The sequence below is a fragment of the Balaenoptera borealis genome (genome assembly GCF_965194805.1).
Source record: "Balaenoptera borealis genome assembly, chromosome: 1".
Taxonomy (NCBI): Eukaryota; Metazoa; Chordata; class Mammalia; order Artiodactyla; family Balaenopteridae; genus Balaenoptera; species Balaenoptera borealis.
Window position 1 is genome coordinate 96,947,648 of NC_138860.1, and position 18,225 is coordinate 96,965,872.

At 47.4% G+C, this 18,225-nt stretch overlaps 1 protein-coding gene and 1 long non-coding RNA gene across 13 annotated transcripts in view; one reads left to right on the forward strand and one right to left on the reverse strand.

The window, feature by feature from the left end:
- Positions 1 to 18,225, reverse strand: part of LOC309616006 — an 18,845-nt gene continuing 620 nt past the window's right edge. The window contains exons 2-4 of the long non-coding RNA XR_014237209.1: positions 13,818 to 13,881; positions 9,043 to 9,112; positions 1 to 4,996 (exon numbers count right to left, since the gene is read on the reverse strand). This is a non-coding gene — a long non-coding RNA (uncharacterized lncRNA). The remainder of the gene's footprint in view (positions 4,997 to 9,042; positions 9,113 to 13,817; positions 13,882 to 18,225) is intronic.
- DENND2D (DENN domain containing 2D) overlaps positions 12,540 to 18,225 on the forward strand; it is a 27,360-nt gene continuing 21,674 nt past the window's right edge. For 8 of the 12 annotated variants that reach the window (XM_082365982.1, XM_082365984.1, XM_082365981.1 and 5 more), the window contains exons 1-2: positions 12,540 to 13,003; positions 17,748 to 17,970. In XM_082365982.1, the coding sequence (XP_082222108.1) occupies positions 12,555 to 13,003; positions 17,748 to 17,970 (672 nt within the window). In that variant the 5' untranslated portion in view covers positions 12,540 to 12,554. Of the gene's footprint in view, positions 13,004 to 13,962; positions 17,223 to 17,747; positions 17,971 to 18,225 lie in introns of those variants that run through there. The other 4 variants (XM_082365978.1, XM_082365974.1, XM_082365973.1 and 1 more) reach the window with 4 other exon arrangements.

Sequence of the window (18,225 nt, forward strand, 5' to 3'; positions counted from 1 at the left end):
GCTGAGTAACATGGACACCATTGGAGGGTTTTGATGAGAGGAGTGATGCCGTCTGCCTTACATTTTATGGAATCACTTTGGCTGCTGTGTTGAGAATAGACTGAAGAGGCAAAAGAACAGACATAGGTGATCTGTCAAGAGAATACTACATTATTCTGAGAGAGGATGGTGGCTTAAACCAGGTAGCAGCAGGGCAGTGGGAAGTGGTTGAAATCTGGGATATATTTTGCTAGTAGAGCAGATGGGATTTTTTTCATGCACTGAACTTGGAATCAAGATTGATGTCAAGATGCATATACATTAATGGCTCTCAAGAGCCATTAAATATTTCTTGAGAGCAAGAACTATATATCAGTTAGGACTGCATTTAGATACATATGACAGAAAACCTAAGGACATAAACAAATGGAGGCTTGTTTCACATAACTGATTAGACAAGGGATGGTCAGCTACTCAAGGTTACCATTAGTATCCCAGGGTCTTGCTTTCTTTCTCTTAAACCATACATAACAGATTGTATCTTTGTCCTTTTTCTTGTGCCTCATGGTCCCAAGATGGCTGCTGTACTTCCAGGCACGATGTCAGGATTCCAGGAAAGAAGCAATGGCAAAGGGACAAAAGGGACCCCCAGTTGACTTTGTCCCTTTTTACCCAAGAAAGCAAAAACTTTCTTGGAAACCCCATCCAGCAAACTTCCCCTCATATCTCGTTGGGTCATGTAGCCAACCTTAGGAAAATGAGATTACTATGTGTGGTCCAGGCAAATTGCAATTCATTCCTTATGGCCAGAGTAAGAGATCTTCTCTCCCTAAAGTCAAAAGATTTCTACTGGCAGCTAAACACATCAAGGTTCTATTGTCAGAGTAGAAGGGGCATGCTGCAGGAAGAATGTTAAGTTGGTGATGGACAATTTCTATCATAGATTGCTTTTTGCAATTTTGTTACAAAACCGCCCCTTCCCCCCAGTCCCCGCCAGTGTTTGGCAGACGTATATAATAAACATGTACTGCTATGATGTTGGCAAGATGGCAGACTGATTTTGGAAGACTTCATTAACAAGCTGATTGAAAGAAAGACACAGGAGGAAGATGGAGGGGAGAAGGGTGGGCATGTTTGGTTTCAGATTGTTCGAAAAAAGGCCTGTGAGGAGTATTCCACCCCTGGGGACTTGGGTTAATATGTTTTTCCTGCCAAAAGTTTGAAGCACTGGAGAAATCAGTCATTTTATTTATTTATTTATTTATTTATTTTTGTCTGCATTGGCTCTTGGTTGCGGTGCGCGGCCTTCTCATTGCGGTGGCTTCTCTTGTTGCGGAGCACGGGCTCTAGGCACGCAGGCTTCAGTAACTGTGGCACATAGGCTGAGTAGTTGTGGCTCGTGGGCTCTAGAGCACAGGCTCAGAAGCTGTGGCACCCGAGCTTAGCTGCTCCGCGGCACGTGGATCTTCCCAGACCAGGACTCGAACCCGTGTCCCCTGCATTGGCAGGTGGATTCTTAACCACTGTGCCACCAGGGAAGCCCGAAATCAGTCATTTTAGATTTCTAAATGTAGAAATATCTAAGGATCTTCAATGAATTACAAAGTCATACATGATCTTCAGGGAAAAGTCTGTAGAGATGGCAGGCCAGTTTGGCTCTCTCATTCATTTTAGGTTATCTTGAGGAGCAAGGGAGGTAGGGAAGTATAGAGTGAAGAACCACCAGAATAGCCATGAGGAAAAAAAAAAAATCAATGTTGTATTAAAGCTGGAGACAGAATTCCTTTTGGAGAAGAATTTTATTGTTGTTGTTAGCATAACACTTACATAGTCGCTCAATTCTGAAAAGTTAGGTCTCAGGATCTGGTTTAGAGAGCAAAAAATGAAACAAAGAAAACAAAATTGCTTTGCAAAATAAAGTAAGAAGAATTTTGAGTTCTGACTGGCTGCACAAGAGGAGAGATAAAGGGATCCTGGGAACTGGGAAGGAAAGGGGAAAAATTAAAATGGATGGGAGATAGTTATGTAAACCTCATAGCCAATGGACTTTATACCCTCTCCCCACACAGCTTGCAAATGGCAGAGCCAGGATTGAAAGGCAGAATTCAAAAGGCTGGTGCTCCTTCTACCTGCAGTTTCCTCCAGTCAGCACGAAGGAGTTCAAGTTTGGGCTGGGAAACGGTTGGTCATTTACAAACCCACCCACCCTTCCATCTCCATCTATGGAAAGACTTTGAGGTGAAGGCCCACCTCATTCGTGACCTGAAATTTCAGGTGCTCTGGCAGGAAGCCCATAATGACCTTGGGGAACAGACAGTTTCCTCTGGTTAGTGCTGTGGGTGAGGGTTCCACCTCCTTCCCCAGAACAAGCTGGTAAACAACCATAGCCCCTCCTCCTGCCCCCAGGTCTCTTGCCACCAGGACTCTGTTGCTAGGGCAACCGATACTTTCCGTTTCCTGATAAGCAGGGGACTGGTATCTGGACCCCTACAGAGTAAGTACCAATTTGCATTTAGTTTCCTTTGTATATTACAAAAAGGGAAATAAAAGAAAGCAAAAATAAAACAAAGTGCGTTTTAAGCGCACAGTCCCATTCACTATGGGACCTGGATGCTCCCGGGTTCTCACGTACTCACAACCTGACTGCTCAGACCTCACACCCTTCGTGTGGTCCATGAAGGTGCTGAGTACTGGTACCTTCTGCTTCCTCTCAGCTGCAAGAACACTGGTGAGCTCTGTTATACACACCACTGAAGTATAAGGCAAAAATATTAGCTCGGGTATTCCAATTACTCGAAGCATTTTCATAACTAAAATCTCTCTTGGTCCTCACAAGAAGCCAGCAATTTGCACTGGTTGTGGAAACTCCTCTGAGCGCTGAGGGAGTACCTCCTTGGAGCCAGGTTCAAGTTTGTGTGGTTCAATCCACAGCACCCAGCAGCGTGCCTGGGACACAGGAGACACTCAGGAAATGGCAGCTGCATGAAGAAATGTTAGCGTGAGATGTAAAGTGAGGAGAGAAGTGGAGAAATGGTGAAGTAGGCTGTGGTTTTTTTCAGCTCTTAGAAAAGTCTGATATAGGCATCCACCGAAGGGGGGGGGCTGGCCCTTATCCTTGAGTCGATGTGTCATCCCAAGGGTGCAGGCTCCCTGAGGGCACTGAATTTGAGTGGCTGTATTCAGCAGAGTCCAGTTTGGGGACAGGTGTCAATTTGGTATGTATAGCTAAATAGACATGTGGGCACCTGTGTGAGTATATGTATGTGTGCGTACTTACACCTATATGCATCCATCTAGTTAAATATGACCGAGACATAAGACAAAATAATGTTTTCTGCAGGAGCCAAAGGGAAGGAAAGGAGAGCAGTCTCTGAGACCCAAGTGGGCAGCCTTGGTTGTGAGGGGGATGCCAGTCCTGCCCCCGGCCTCTCTACCCGGCCGCCTTTCTCTCTTCCCTCCAGGTCCCTGCCCACTGTGACCTTCCCCCTTTCTTCACATACTTGTCTTTCAAAGCCTTTCATCATTTCCTTAGCTTCCACTACAGGATGGCCATGGTCAAGGTTGTTCAGCACAGCTCCTTTCTGAACTGGGCAGGCGTGAGGGGAGAGGAAGAGACCCATGGGGGTGTGGGGCTCATATATTCTTAGATTCTGTTGTTACGGTGAATGTGGACAGCTGGGGGTCAGTGTCATGAATCAGTCAATGAACAAGTATTTACTGATCTCTGTGTTCTAGGGCTGTGCTGAGTGCTCACTGCTTTCTGTGGTATCTGCTCATTAAGGGAAAAAGGGGGAAAAAAATGAAGACAGTTATCCATCAGACCTCTTCACTGCGCTGAAGACAAGGGCTTGGACAGAGCCTGTCCTTAGACAGCCACTAATTAGCTGTATGATGACAAGGCTACACACACACACACACACACACACACACACACACACACACACGCACACATGGCCCAGGAGGCAAGGTACTGGCAGACTCTAAGTTCTCAAGGTGGGGATTTTCCTATTGCTGAGACTGTGCCTGCAGAGGTGGCAGCCCTTGACAGGACCAGCCTGGGGCATAGGAATGCCTCTGATCCTGTTCCTTCTAACTGGACATTTTACAAGTTTAGGTTCTTTCTGTCAATAAATGCCCAGAATATGGTTAATGAGACAAATGAGACGTAGAGAAACAAAGAGGGAATGGAACAAAGAGATTTCACTGCAGGCAATAAAGGTATTTCATTGAAAACTAGACAAGGAGAAGTTCAAATTAGTCAATCAAACTTCACATGGAAGATATCTCAGTAAAAGTGCTATAAAACGTTACTGTTCAAAATATCAAAAAGGTGATACAAGATGCACTATATTGTAAGAAAAGGTATAGGATTGAAAAGACTTAAGAAGAGTTCAGCTTATTTATGGCTCATCTAGAATGATCTTAGAATTACTGTGTAAGCCTTGTTTAGTTATCCAGAGTCTCCGACCAAACTCTGATTCTGAAATGTCAGTTACTGTAGTCATGGGACTGAGGGTTTTTAAGTTTCCCTTGGTTGGCTGAGAAAAAAATGTAGTTCTGGGAAAATGTACAGATAAACAAGGAGACAATAAATAGATGACTGTGGGATCAGTACTTTTGGTAAATTGTGTTCATTCAGGTAAAGTGACTTATCTTCATGGTGTTGCTCTGGTTATCTTCTGTCTGCTTGCCACATTTAGCAGGTCGATATGTTCGATTTGCAAGACTCATATACATGTTTAGAAGATTTGCTTGTTGGATTAATATGTCTTCCCTGCCAGAAGTTTGAAGCGTTGGAGAACTCAGTCATTTAAAATTTCTAAATGCAGAAATGTCTAAGGCTCCTCGATGAATTACAAAGCCATACATGATCTTCAGGGCCCCTTCTTTCCCCATACAATGGTGAATGGTGGGCTTATTTTCCTAGCATTTCAGTAGAACTGTCTGCCTTATCTCTAGGGGATCATTCACATCTCTGAGGACTTTTAGTAGCTGTGACACCGATAATGATGAGCCTCTGTCCCAAACAAGAAAAAGCAACAACCACAACAATGAAACCCACGTAGACTTTGGGGAATTCCTCAGTGTGGAAGGTAGGGCAATTTAGGAGCACTGAGCAGACTGGCCTGACTGTAATCACACAGGATATCTGTCTGAGGACATCAGGGAAGGCTTTGAGGGCCAGACCACTTGTCAACTGCATAGAAGACTCCACAGCAAGTGCTGGTGGACTCATTGACGGTGGCTCAAGAACCTGGAGATAACGTTCCCATCTGAGTGCGAATGAAAGGTTCACTTTACCTTTGCTGTGTGACCTTGCATCTCTGAACCTGTTTCTTCATCTATAAAGCAGAGATAGTAACACCTAGCTCAAAGGATTATTAGTAATGCTGATTTGAATTAATATTTGTGAAATGCTTAGCATCGTTCCTGGAACATATAAAGAGCTCAAACCATGAGAACTGTCTGTTCCTATTAAGTGAATGGCCAAGGAGAACCGGGAAACTCCTAAGTTAAAATCAAGGTGTTAGGACTGTAGTTCCCCTCAGCAGATATATGTACTAGCCATGTACTAATGTTGCAGTCATAGCACTGGGAATTTATTCATATTTATTCAACAAATATTTATTAAGCAGATGCTTGTCAAGGACATTGGTTATGCCTATTGGTTGCTCAGAGCCCTGAATAGTGATGAAAGATACTTTCAAATTCTTACTCTTTGTTCTTTTTCTTCTGAATGTATTCTGTATTCAGAGAGGTTTTTAAAATGTAAGTAGATAGTGTTAAATGAAAGAAGCCAATCGGAAAATGCTACTTGCTGTACGATTCCAATTCTATGACATTCTGGAAAAAGGCAAAACTATGGAGACAGTAAAAGGACCAGTGGTTGCCAGGGAGGGAAGGAGGCATGAATAGGTGGGAACACAGGGGATTTTAGGGCAATGAAACTACTCCATATGATACTGTAATGGTGGAGACATGTCATTATACATTTGTCAAAACCCACGGAATTTACAAGACCAAGAGTGAACCCTAATATAAACTACGGAATTTAGTTAATAATAGTGTATCGATATTGGCTCATCAACTTTAACAAATGTACTACATATTGATAATAGGGAAAACTGTGTGTGAGGGTGGGAGTGAAGGATATATGTAGGAATTGTCCATACTTTCCATTCAATTTTTCTATAAACCTAAAATTGCTCGAAAAATGAGTCTATTTTTTTTTTTAAGTAAGTAGAATTTTCACAACTCATTTTATCTCCCAGTCCTACCTCCTGGAGATTAGATTTGATTCCACAGCTAGAATGCATGCTTCTCCTTCATGTTTCTGGACTGTCCTGGATTTCTCTTAATCTCAGCACCTCTACGTTATATCTTTCCCACAAGAATGTAAACTCCACGAGGACAGGGACCATGGCTTATTCATCTTTGTGAGATCATGTCAGTCTTCTCTTCAGACCTCCCAATGCCTTCCCTTACCATGTGCTTTGGGTGCATTAACTCATTTATGCATCCTTAAAGCAACCCTATGAGGTAGGTCAGTCTTATCCCCATCAAATATGAGAAAATCAAATCACAGAGAGGTTAAGAAACTTGTCCAATGTAACAAAGCTAGTAATTGGCAGAGCTGGGATACCAACCCAGGTAGTCTGGCCCCAGAGTCTGCAGTTAAAAGTACCAGAAAACTCCAAAGTGTTTTGAACTGCAGGTAACACACATTTGGGGTGATGAAATCATTTTAGGGTGCCTTAAAAAAGCATATTTTTAATGCAATAATAGAATGGAAGAAAAAAAGCAGAAATACAATGCATATAGTAGGAGTGGTATTGTTTTGTGAAGCTTGTGTTTTTTGTATGTTACCTGTGTGTGTATTGTGTTGGACGCCATGTAAAATGTACTTAGAAAGCTCACCACCTTAATCCGCAGGAAGAGTTGATACCTTGGGTAACAAGAAGTGCAGAGCTGAGGCAGCTCTAGGCTCCTGCCAGCCCAGCTGTACCTGGCTCTGGTCCCCTTGCTCTGAGAGCTGGCCTGCTCTGTTCTGCTGCATGTGCTGGCTTCATCTCAGCAGTTCCTGTCATCATATCCAAACTCAGTGATGTCCAGAGGCAGAAAAATACCATCCCTTCTAGAGAAACCTATACCAGAAGTCCCCGGCAGATTCCCCCTTGACTTGGACAGACACCTTCTTACCTTTTACTGGGCCAGAGCTGAGTCACCTGCCCACTACAAATCATTCTCAAGAAAGAAGACTGCGACCACCATGATCACATCCCACTGATCTGATACACCTCTGATCAAAGACTCATCCAGCAAAGAAAGAGTCAGAATGGGTGTTAAGCAATCTAAGTGTTAGCCCTGATAGAACTTGGAAGACCAAAAATGTTTCAAGTAATTTTCTGTCTCCTTAGAGATGGACTACCCCCCCTAGTCCTTCACTCATTTATTCAATGGAGAAATGTTTACTGATTATCTAATGTGTGCCCAGCACTGTGCTGGCACTGGAGACACAGGGATGAGCAAAAGAGACACGATCCATGCCTCCTGGGGTGATTCTAGAAAGGGAGAGAATAGCTGAACAACTAATTTCAGAAATCCATGTTTAACTATAAATCGTTAAGTGTTTTTAAGAAAACAAAGGAAAGAATGTGATCTGAGGTTGTAACAGGAGGATCTAATTTAAATGGGGAGGAGGGAGGTCAAGGTTTGGTCAAAATTATCCAAATATAGAGCAGAGACCCTTGTCCAGGAGAGAGGTTTGAGAACTTTGGCTCCAGGATCTCTTTGTGGGAATGTAAAAGGTAGTCTTTGTGGGACGTCCCTGGTGGTCCAGTGGTTAAGACTGCACGGTCCCAATGCAGGGGGCCTGGTTCAATTCCTGGTCAGGGAACTAGATCCTGCATGCAGGCCGCAACTAAAGGAGGCGCATGCCACAACTAAGACCGGGCACAGCCAAATAAATAAATAAATGTTAAAAAAAAAAAAAGAAAGGTAGTCTTTGTTTCCAGCACTCAGAGGTCCTTTGCTAATCCTGGCTATTGTTGATTATTCCTAGCAGAGGCGTGGGTCACTGTTCAAGTTGTTTCTCACAGGAGATTAGAAACCAAGACTCCAAGGTGGCCTGAAGGACAGATAGTTGAGCTTCTGTGCACCTCAAGCTGTGAAGAAGAACTGTACAGGACTATGGACAGTGTTATTCTGTACTGAAGGACCCATTCTTTGGAGGTGTTTTGTGGGGTTTGTTGTTGTTGTTGTTCTGATGCTTTGTGCCAAAAGACAGGATCACATTCAGGGGCAGGGCTCCCCCCGAATGTAATAAACCTTGCCACTGTAGATCATTCTGGAATATGTGAACACAGAGACAAAGCTAGACTCAAGGGCATTTCCACTGAGGTCAAGTCTGCTGGTCCCTGCAACATGGGGGCAGCTCTAGGGGCAGGCAGAGAAGTGCCAAGGCAGGACCCCTCTGTGGACCCCAAGAGCAGTGATACTTCGTTTTTAAGTTATCTTTTCTGTAATATCCTTTCTTATCAAAGCCGTCAGCAAAATCCTAACAAATCTTATTTCCTGACCTCAGCTATCACCATCCTGAATTGGAGATAGGGCCAATGTCCAAGTTGGGCAAAATGGCACAGGGGAGACAAACGCATAACTGAGGAAGGAGGAAGTAATAGTTTGGATCCCTACTATGGACTCTGATGACAAGCAACTACCAGAATTGGTTTGTGGAACGTGTAAACACTTCTTAAAGGTTGCCCGGAAATCCCCGGAAAGAGAAGCCTGGTAATAGACCGTACTTCTGCAATGAAAAGAGACGATTTGAGATTACAGTGTTTTGGGCATTAAAGGGATATGTGAAGTTCGGACATTTGGATTACAAATCTATTCTTTCTAGTTTTCACAAGCACCCTGAAAGTGATTTATTTATTTTAGGAGAGTAAGGTATAGCAAATGCCTAACCCAAGGCTGCTGGGCAAGTAAGCATCATCCTGGGGCTAAGTCCATGCACCCAAGGTCATTCTGTTGTGCCATGCTGCCTTCCTGAATAAAACTTACCTGTGGACTTCCTTTCAAGACCTTCAAGAAAAGAAGGCTGGCTCATTTCCTTCCACTCCACAGTCAGACTCTGGGAGAACAGGCAGAGGGATAGAGAGGGAGGAAGCAAATGTAACAGGGAAGAGCCAAATCTGACTCCAGGTTGGATCCGTTTATTTTACTTTAACCTTTGCTTCCCGTTGCTTTTGTTCAGTGAAAGGATACTGTTTATACATAATGGCCTGCCTCGGGGAACCCTGCCCCTCTGCCTGAATGTTAAACCAGGGTGCCTTTGTTCAGGGAAACATCCCGACCCTGTCCACCTGTGGATGGCTGCAAGAGAGAAGAAATGAACACATCCCCTTCCCGAGGATGGCCATTCCAGGGGACATTTGCAAAACTATGGCCTTTTTATTTTACTTCCTCATCTCCTCCCCATCTCTGTGCTATAAAAGAAACTGGGATCCAAAGCTGGATAAGACGGTTACTTTGAGACATTAGTCTGCCATCTTCTCGGTCTGCCGGCTTTCCGAATAAAGTCGTATTCCCTGCCTCAACACCTCGTCTCTGATTTATTGGCCTGTCGTGCGGCAAGCAGAGCGAGTTTGGACTCAGTAACACAACTACAAGAAGAAAAGGGGGAAAAGAACTTTTCTTCTAGTAGAAACTGAGGCCTCTTATTTTATCCTTTAACTTCCCACTTCCTCATCTACAAATTAATCAACATCTATACCCATTTCCCACAAATAAAGCTCTTTTTCCCACTTAAAGCCAGTCTTCTGCCAAAGCCTCCAACTTCTACCTTCTCCCCCCTCTCAGATCTTGTTCCACCTGCCACTCTCTTGTACTCTTCATCTCCTCCCCGCTGGTTCCTGCCCCTACGCCCATAAATATGCTCTCATCTTTCCCATCTTAACCCACCACTTTAAACCCAAATCTCCCTCTAACTATGGACCGATTTTTCCTATTGTTATCCACATTCTCAAAAATGTAGATTTATACTTGCTAACTCCACTTCCTTACATCCCAATAATTTCTCAATTCATTCTCAACTAGCTTATGCCTCCATTTATGTCATCCTAATGTCCTAATGGATACTTTTTTAAAAAAAACTATTTAGTTTCACATACATAGAAAGAAGTACATGTAAGCATACAGTGCAAAGAATGACCACACCTATGTATCTGCCACCAGGTTAAGAAATAGGACATTGATGGCCCAATATTGTCCTTATATACAAGGGTCATGGTGAGAGAGGAGAGAAAATACCGATTATAAAAGTCCTGCGAATTCCTAAGAGTCCTTACTACATCGTGGACAACTCCTTTTTGAATTCCTCTTTTCTGGGAAATGCCTGTTGGCTACCATTTTGTTCTGAGCGCTCTAGTTACCAAAAAAGATAAACTAGAGAAATCAGTAACTTGACTAACAGGACTCTACTCCCTGCCCCCAGATTCAGAAGTTAAGCTTTATTCATGAGAGAATTTCTCATAACACTACTTTGGTTGCCACAGATAGAAAAAGTTGGGTGGAGAAAAATTATTAAGCCCTTCAGCAGTGAAACAAATCGTAATGGGAGCAAGGTTTATATTTCCAACTGGCAAATAACTTCACTATCACAGTATCACCAACTGAAATGGTCGTGGTGAGGCAGAAAACATCAAATAAACGAAGAGAAGACAGGGATAAAAAGAAGCAAGGTAAGGCATGCGAAAGCCACAGCTTGTACCAATGTTGCCCAATTTTTCATTTTCATTGTAATAGTTCATAATCAAAGGTGGACAATAAACCATCTAAAAGATGTATTGTATATACTTCTAAACACAAAGGCTCATTTGCATTCACACCTAAACTTTAAGAAACATACATTATCATGAAATCCTTTAATAAAAGTGACAGATAAATGAAAGTAAATGGCTTGATGTTTATTAAAGAAAAAAAAAAAGAAAGAAATAGGACACTACTAACACCCCAGAAGCCCTATGGTGTTCTCCCAATCATTACTTCCTCCCTCCTCCCTAACGTAGCATCATGCTGACTTCTCATTCCATATATTAGTTTTGCTTGTTTTTAACTTTACATAAATGGAAACTTACATTATGTCCCCTTTTGTGTCCGACTGTCTTGCTCAACATTATGTTTGTATGGTGTAGCCATGCTATTGCATACAGTCATGGTTTATTCATTCCTACTGCTGTATAGTACTCCATTGTAAGAATATGCTCTAACTCATCCACGTCACTGTCTATGGACGTTTGAGGTTATTTACAGTTTGAGGCTATTTCAAGTAAGATTCGACATGAACAGTCTTGTACATATCTTTTTGCTGTACCTATACACATACTTCTTCATCTGTTTTTACAGGAAGGAAGTAGTTTGGTTAAGGCCACCATAAAATAGTTTGGGAAAATTAAGGCACAATTATGTTCAACCAGTTGGACAAGCTTATCATGAACAACTACTATACTTACACGGAGATGCAGAAGACATGAATGCAGAGCCAAGAGAAGGTACTTGAGAAAGAGATGTGTCCTCGTGTGTGGAAATTCACAGAGAATAGGGAACAGAAACAGACTGTGTAATTAAGTACAAAATTGCATGGGCCCAGGGTAGAGGCAACTTTTAGAACCTCTGGGCTAAGACTAGACAGTTTAATACCAGGGCTGGATTCCTCACTCTTGCTCACCCATAGTCTGTGACAGAAGAGTCACCTGGAGGCCATGCATGGGAGAGGAAGGGGGCTGTGGGTCTGGGGGTCGTTTCTATAGATCCTAGACATATTTCTGCCACAGTGTCTTCTTCCCTCTGCCACCCATACCTGAAACAGAGGCTAAAACCTCTGTGAATGGAGAAATTTCAGATGGACTCCGCACTTCTTCTATCCTTTCCACCCTACAGGTCCTGGGAGGCAGAGGGGAGCCAGGGCAGATCCCCTAGGAGCAAGAGGGGCTTATCAAATGCAAATTTTCATTTCTGACAAAGGAAGCTTGAAATTTGGGAGTGTAAGGAAGCCAATGAAGGTGAGAAGGGCAGAGGAAAAGCTGAATGGCTCTATCGGGATTTGGGATTAGAAGAAGGGGAGTGTGGCTAGCTGCAACTGTCATCATCACTATTGTCATCATTATTATCGTCATCCCTTAAATTTGTATCACATAAGAGTTTACAAAGAGCTTTCTATTCCTTGACTTTCACGTCTCTGCAGGGTGGCAGGGCAGGGATTACTCTCATTCTGCTGAACTGCCCAAGAGCAGGCTGGATGGAAGGCAGGGTCAAGGCCCTAAGCTACATCTCCAGTCCCTCCTCAAGAGCCCACAGGGCCTAGGTCCTTTCGTTGGGGGAGTGGAATAGGGAAAAGAGCAACGCAGGGACACGGGCCCCACGGAGAAGAAGGACGAATACAGCAAGAGCTCTGGAAATGGCCCGAGGCTAACGCAGTTGCAGGGGGCGAAGTGGAGAGGTTGGAAAGGTGTGCTGATTCTGAAAACTCTTTCTCCTTCTGGGATAAGTCCCCGAGCCACCTGGAAGGTGTACGGATGCCCACCGGGCGGGCACTCCCCGCGCTTGCCGCGGAGGCAGAGGGTGACTTCGTGGCGACCCCGAGCACTTGCGGACGGCGGGGCTCGGAAAGTCAAGCTTCCCGGGGCGCCCCACAGAGGGTGGGAGCCAGGTGGCACCGCCCCTCCCGGACGCGCGTCGAGCGCCCTCTGTCACCCCACGCAGCCCTGCCCTGCGCCCAGGGAAGAGCGGGCCCGCCCAGGTGCGCCGGGGGTTGGGCCGGAGTCCGGAAGGTGTGCCGCCGCGTCCCGGCTCGTCCCCCTCTGCCTCTTCCCCGCGGAAAAGTGAAAGTGTCTGCCAGCCGAGGTCGCGCATTGGGGGGCGGGGCCGGCGCGGACCTGGGAGCGGGCGCCGGGTACTCCAGGGGCCATGGATGGGCTCGGCCGCCGCCTCCGAGCCAGCCTGAGACTGAAGCGCGGCCGTGGGGGTTAGTGCCGGGCCGGGGCGCGCCGGGGCGAGGGCGCGGGCACAGCGGGGGGACCGCGGGCCAGGACAGGAGGTGACGGGGACGAGGGGCCAAGGCAGGGCGGTGCGGAGGGTCGCGATCGATCTGGGAGCAGTCTGAGGGGCATTCCGGGAGTGCTGGGCAGGGGTCAGGTGAGCTGGAGAGAAAGGGCGCAGGCAGAGGTGGAAACGGGCTGGTGGGGAAGGGGTCGGAGGTCAGAGGAGAAGCCACGCCAGCAGGGGCAAGGGGGAGGTCGCCTGCCAAAGGAAACCGTTGTGGGGCCCCGGGGCCACGTGTCCTACCAGCCAGGAAGTTTGTGGGGCAACCGCAGGGTGCCTGTAGCTCCCGGGCCGCGGCGCCCGCCGGGGAGACACAGCCTCAGCCCCCGGCCGCCCGCCTCCCCGCCCCCGGACTCCACTCGTGGGAGCCCGCGACTTTGCCCCGCACACAGCCGCCGGCCACAGCACTGCCCTTCCCCTGCGACGTCACCCCCCCCCCCTCCCCCAGGGGCGGCGAGGAGCCCTGGAGAGTGTGGCCTCGAGCAGAGCTGGGTTAGAGCCTGCTCAGCTGCTTCCTTAGAGTGTGCGAACCCGACAAGACAAGCCTCCCTTATCCCTTGGTCCCCCGTTACGGAAGGAAGAATGATTCCTCCCGTACAGGGTTGTAGGGATTAAATTAGAAGTCAATATTCGTTTCCTTTCTTCTCAGCAGGGACGCTGGGCTTTGGAAGGAAGGGAATTAGGAATTCATTCATTCTTTTTTTTCATTCATTCAACAAATATTTATTGCTGCTTACCATTAACCAGTCCGATGGCTGAGCAGTCACAACCCTTAGATACTTTGTCCAGAGGTCCCACCTTCTGAGAAGAAGGGAACCGATTGGAAAGTAAGCAGGGGTCATACCAAGACAGTCCACCCCTTCTAACATTGGCGGTCAAAAGATTGAGCGAGACCCCCTCTTACTCCAAGCCCGAGAGCTGGGGAGACCTGGGTGGGGGGAAAATCAGTGTTCCTTCTGCCATTACCCCTGTCCCCCACCCCTAGCCCTCGCTGTTCTCCCTGAACACAGGTTTCCAGTATCTATCTGGTCATTCCACCTGTACTGAGGCGGAGAGGTCAGAGACCATGGGTGGGGACAGTTGCCTGGGAGCGTGCGGTGGCAGGAGCAGATGCAGGGTGGGGCTGGTGGCCTCTTTTCTCTGGAGAGCACTGGCTTGGTCTTTCCTGGTCTCCTTCGACCCTCAGAAGCCTGTGTGAATGGAAGGGATCTGCTCCCTGCAGCCCAGAGGAAACATTCTAGTTGTTCCCAAAACAGGGCTGATGACTGTGCCTGATGACAGTGAGGGACTGTGAGATGTGCAGCCAGTATTACATGTCCTGAGGTCTGGCACCTACCGGGCAGGAGAGTGTGCCTTCTTCATCTTCCATACTATCCTCCACCTTTCCCGGGAGTTCCCCCTCCCTCTTTTGCCCTTTTGGCCCCAAGGCAACTGTGTGGTAGGAGGATGTGTGTGTGTGTATGTGTATACACATGCATGGGTGTAAATCCCTCCTGGTGGGAGGGTTGGCAGTGGTGGTGGTCCTGGGTCAAGAGCAGCTGAGCTAGAAGAGGAGGGGCCAGCTTTCCAGATCAGGGTTCCAGAAAGTCCCTTCACCTATATTCCAGCTGGTTCTGGGACTTTTGTCAGAGGGCTGTGGGAGGTGCTTCCTGGTGGAGGAACAAGTGTAACCAGACTCCTGACTTCCCTAGAAAGGGTGGCTCCCTCCTAAACTGAAAATTCAGGATAATAATTCCTTTCTAGGGCACTGGGGATTAAATGAGAAGACCCATATTAAACGTGTGTTTGATGGAGGTTTTCTCTTCTGTTGATAACCCTCTTTGAAAGGGGGAAGTCTTTTTTCTGGATTTCTTGGTCCTGAGACCCAAAGTCCAGTAACTTCTTTTGTTTGCGATTGTGAGTTTTGCTGTTCTCTTGGCTCTTCTGATAAAGCAGGAAGAAATGGGCTGAAAATGCAACCCAAAGGATTTAGGGAAAGAAATCATTTCCTGAGGTTCTGGAATGCCCAGGGAAAAGATTTTGCTTCTCAAGGTCTTTTGCAAACAGGAGGCATCCACATTTGTGGGATGTTTGGTGTGTACTGCATCCAGAAGGCAGGAGCATGAACATGAAAGTCTCATCATTCCCACCCGCAACAGATTCTGTTGTATTCCCCAAATAGTCCCTGAATTACTCTGTGCCTCAGTTTCCCCATCTGTATCAGGAGATGCTTGTTTCTCAGATTGGTGGCGAGGATTGTGCAGCCAGTCTGTGCAGGTTGCAGATAAGGTGTGGTGACAGATCCGAGTATTCCAGGTCACTGTTCTCACCATTGCAGTGAATGTAACATTCCTTTTTTTTTTTTTTGGCTGCATTGGGTCTTTGTTGCTGCACGCAGGCTTTCTCTAGTTGCAGGCAAGCGAGCTGGGGCTACTCTTCATTGCAGAGCGCAGGCTTCTCATTGCGGTGGCTTCTCTTGTTGCAGAACACGGGCTCTAGGCACACGGGCTTCAGTAGTTGTGGTGCACGGGCTTAGTTGCTCCGTGGCATGTGGGATCTTCCCGGACCAGGGCTTGAACCCGTGTCCCCTGCATTGGCAGGCGGATTCTTAACCACTGCGCCACCAGGGAAGTCCCTACAGGGATTGAAACATTCTTATTTCCTGTGATCCGTGATCTCCCCAGGAGTCATGGCTGAGCCACTGAGTACTGGCTTTTACTAGTCCACAGAAGCCAGGTCTGGAGCTATTAAGAGCAAGCAGCTGTGTCCCCTATTTCAGCACCACACTTTCTTCCAGAGGTCTATTAATTATTTGCAGGCCGTGGCAGACACTGGCACCAAACCCTTTTGCCTCCTGGCTCCTCTTAGGGGCAGCCTCCTGGCAAAAGTCCTTCTCTCTTACCACGTGCATTTACACACTCAAGGGTTTATGTGAGAATCCCAGGTGATTTACTGCTATTCTGTCTCTCTTCCCCAGCCTCCAGACACAGCACCACTGGAGCCTCAGGGCCCAGCTGCTCTGCTCTTAGCTTGTGCAGAACTGTTGACCTGGACAAACCAGGAAAAAAGACTGAGCAGGAGTGGGGGTGGGGTGGAGATCACCCAGATGCTTTCCACTCCATTGAGTGCCCCTCAGGCTACTGATGCAACCACTCCCCTACTGTAGGCCAGGGAGACTGTCCTAAGTCAGTGCTTCCTACCTGGGAGGAGGGATTCTTTGCTGGAGCCCTGGAACAGGTGCCAGTGAGACAAGTTTGCCTTAGGACATATTGCAGGGGATGAAAGATGCACCATTGTAGATCGTGCTGAGATATCAGGAACTCTCCAACCCAGAGATGGACTTTGCTCTTTATTTCACCACCAGGAGAGGAGGCTTTTAGGTTCCTATTGATATCCAGGAATTCCTCTTGCTAGAACAATTTCTCCACTTAGGTAATGAATGAGGTCAAGTCTATTGATTTTAATCAGGGGAGGCAGGGGCAACCTTCCTGTGAGGAGTTTTTGGTCCCGTGCTCTTGCTTGCAGCCTTGAAGTCCTGGAAGTCCCAGAGCGCAGCAGGGGGCCGTCAGAGGTTATCTGCTGCCGTTGACCCAGTTAGGAAGTGAAAGGTTAGGAATCAGTTATGGAGATATAAGATCCCTGTCCTGAGGCTGGCAAGGTCCGTGCTCACAGTCTTATGTTATCAGGCATTCTTCACTGTCAAGGGGTTGTAAATAAACCCATTGCACAACCTTCAGCCCAGAATGAAAAGCCCTTAGCCCAGAAGCAGCTGGGCTCTGGAGGTGTTTGCCTATGACCTTTTCTCTCACCACACCCTGGGGCTCTTGGGAGGAGCTGAGGTCTGAGCTGCAGTGCCAGGATGCTGCCTGTGTCAGTGCGGGCGTTCTGCTGCCTTTCTGGGTCCTATCACACAGCCTTCTTGCTCAACCATTGGGTGCATAGGATGGAAACTGCTCTCCCCTATTTGGAAGACAGCACGTGGCTTGGCTTCATAGAGTTGTGGCTGGAGACTGAAACGGCAGCCGCTTTCTCAGGCTTTCTGTAGCCAGTCTGTCAGAGGAAAGGGAAGCACTCCATGCCTTACAGGCCCAAGAAGATGGAAAGACAAGTGGTAGGCGGGATACTCAGGCACTTCCGCAACTGGCTGCCTCGACACGGAGCAGGTCTGGACTGGATTAGCTACTTCTTTTTTCCAGGGTGGCCCTCTTCGATGGGGCTGTTTCTTCCTTGAAACACTTCTTTTTCTTCTTTCTTTTCTATCTCATCCTCTCCCTGGTTCCCCATGTGACCGGGCCAGGAGGTTTCCCCTGTTGATTTTTAGAGCCGGTCAATGCCCTCTGCGGGGGTTGGTGTGGTCACAGCCACGTGGCCCTTGGTCTGTTCCTATTTCTTGAGTCCAAGTCAACTCGGGGCGTACTGTTTCACTTAGGCAGAGTTTCTGCTACCCTGGGGCCTCGGGCCTCCCAGGTGACCTCCCCAGTATATTTCCTTGGCTTCCGAATCAGTGCTTTCTTTCCTCCTCTTGGCCCCACCGGTGGTTCCAAATCTCCCAGGCAGGCACGGAAACTGCCCAGTTGGCTCTGATCCCATGCCGGGACCTGAGGTGCTGGGCAGGCTCCAGGGACCTTGGTGTCGGTATGACGGCCTAGAGGTGCCGAAGATGCTGGAGTCTCACATCCTCCACTCAGGGCCTGGATCAACGAGATACCAGCGGGCCCTGGTGTCTTGGTTTCAGGACCTCCCCAGGATAATCTGGGGGAAGTTGTAAAGGAACCAGAAAGGGCCCAGGAGCACTGTCTACCCAACTTTGCCGGAGGGCAGCACTTCTTTGAATACCTCCTCGTGGTTTCTCTCAAAAAAAAGCCTTCGGTGGATGATTATGAGCCCACAATCACCTACCAGTTCCCCAAGGTAAGGATTGAAGGAAGGGGCAATGGGGGACAGAGGATTCGGGTGTTTGAGAGGCGATGGGCGGGGGGGGTGCCCTCTCCCCACCCCCAGCCCCCCACCCTGCGGGGGCTCGTCTGGAGCTGCCCTGAGCTCCACTGCTCCTGTTTCCTTCAGGCCCAGCCCTGTTTTCTCTTATCACCCGCAGAATCTAGGTCTGGCCTCTGTAACGAACTGACCTAGGCTCCCTAGCTGGGAAACTAGGCTAGTTCTTCTGCC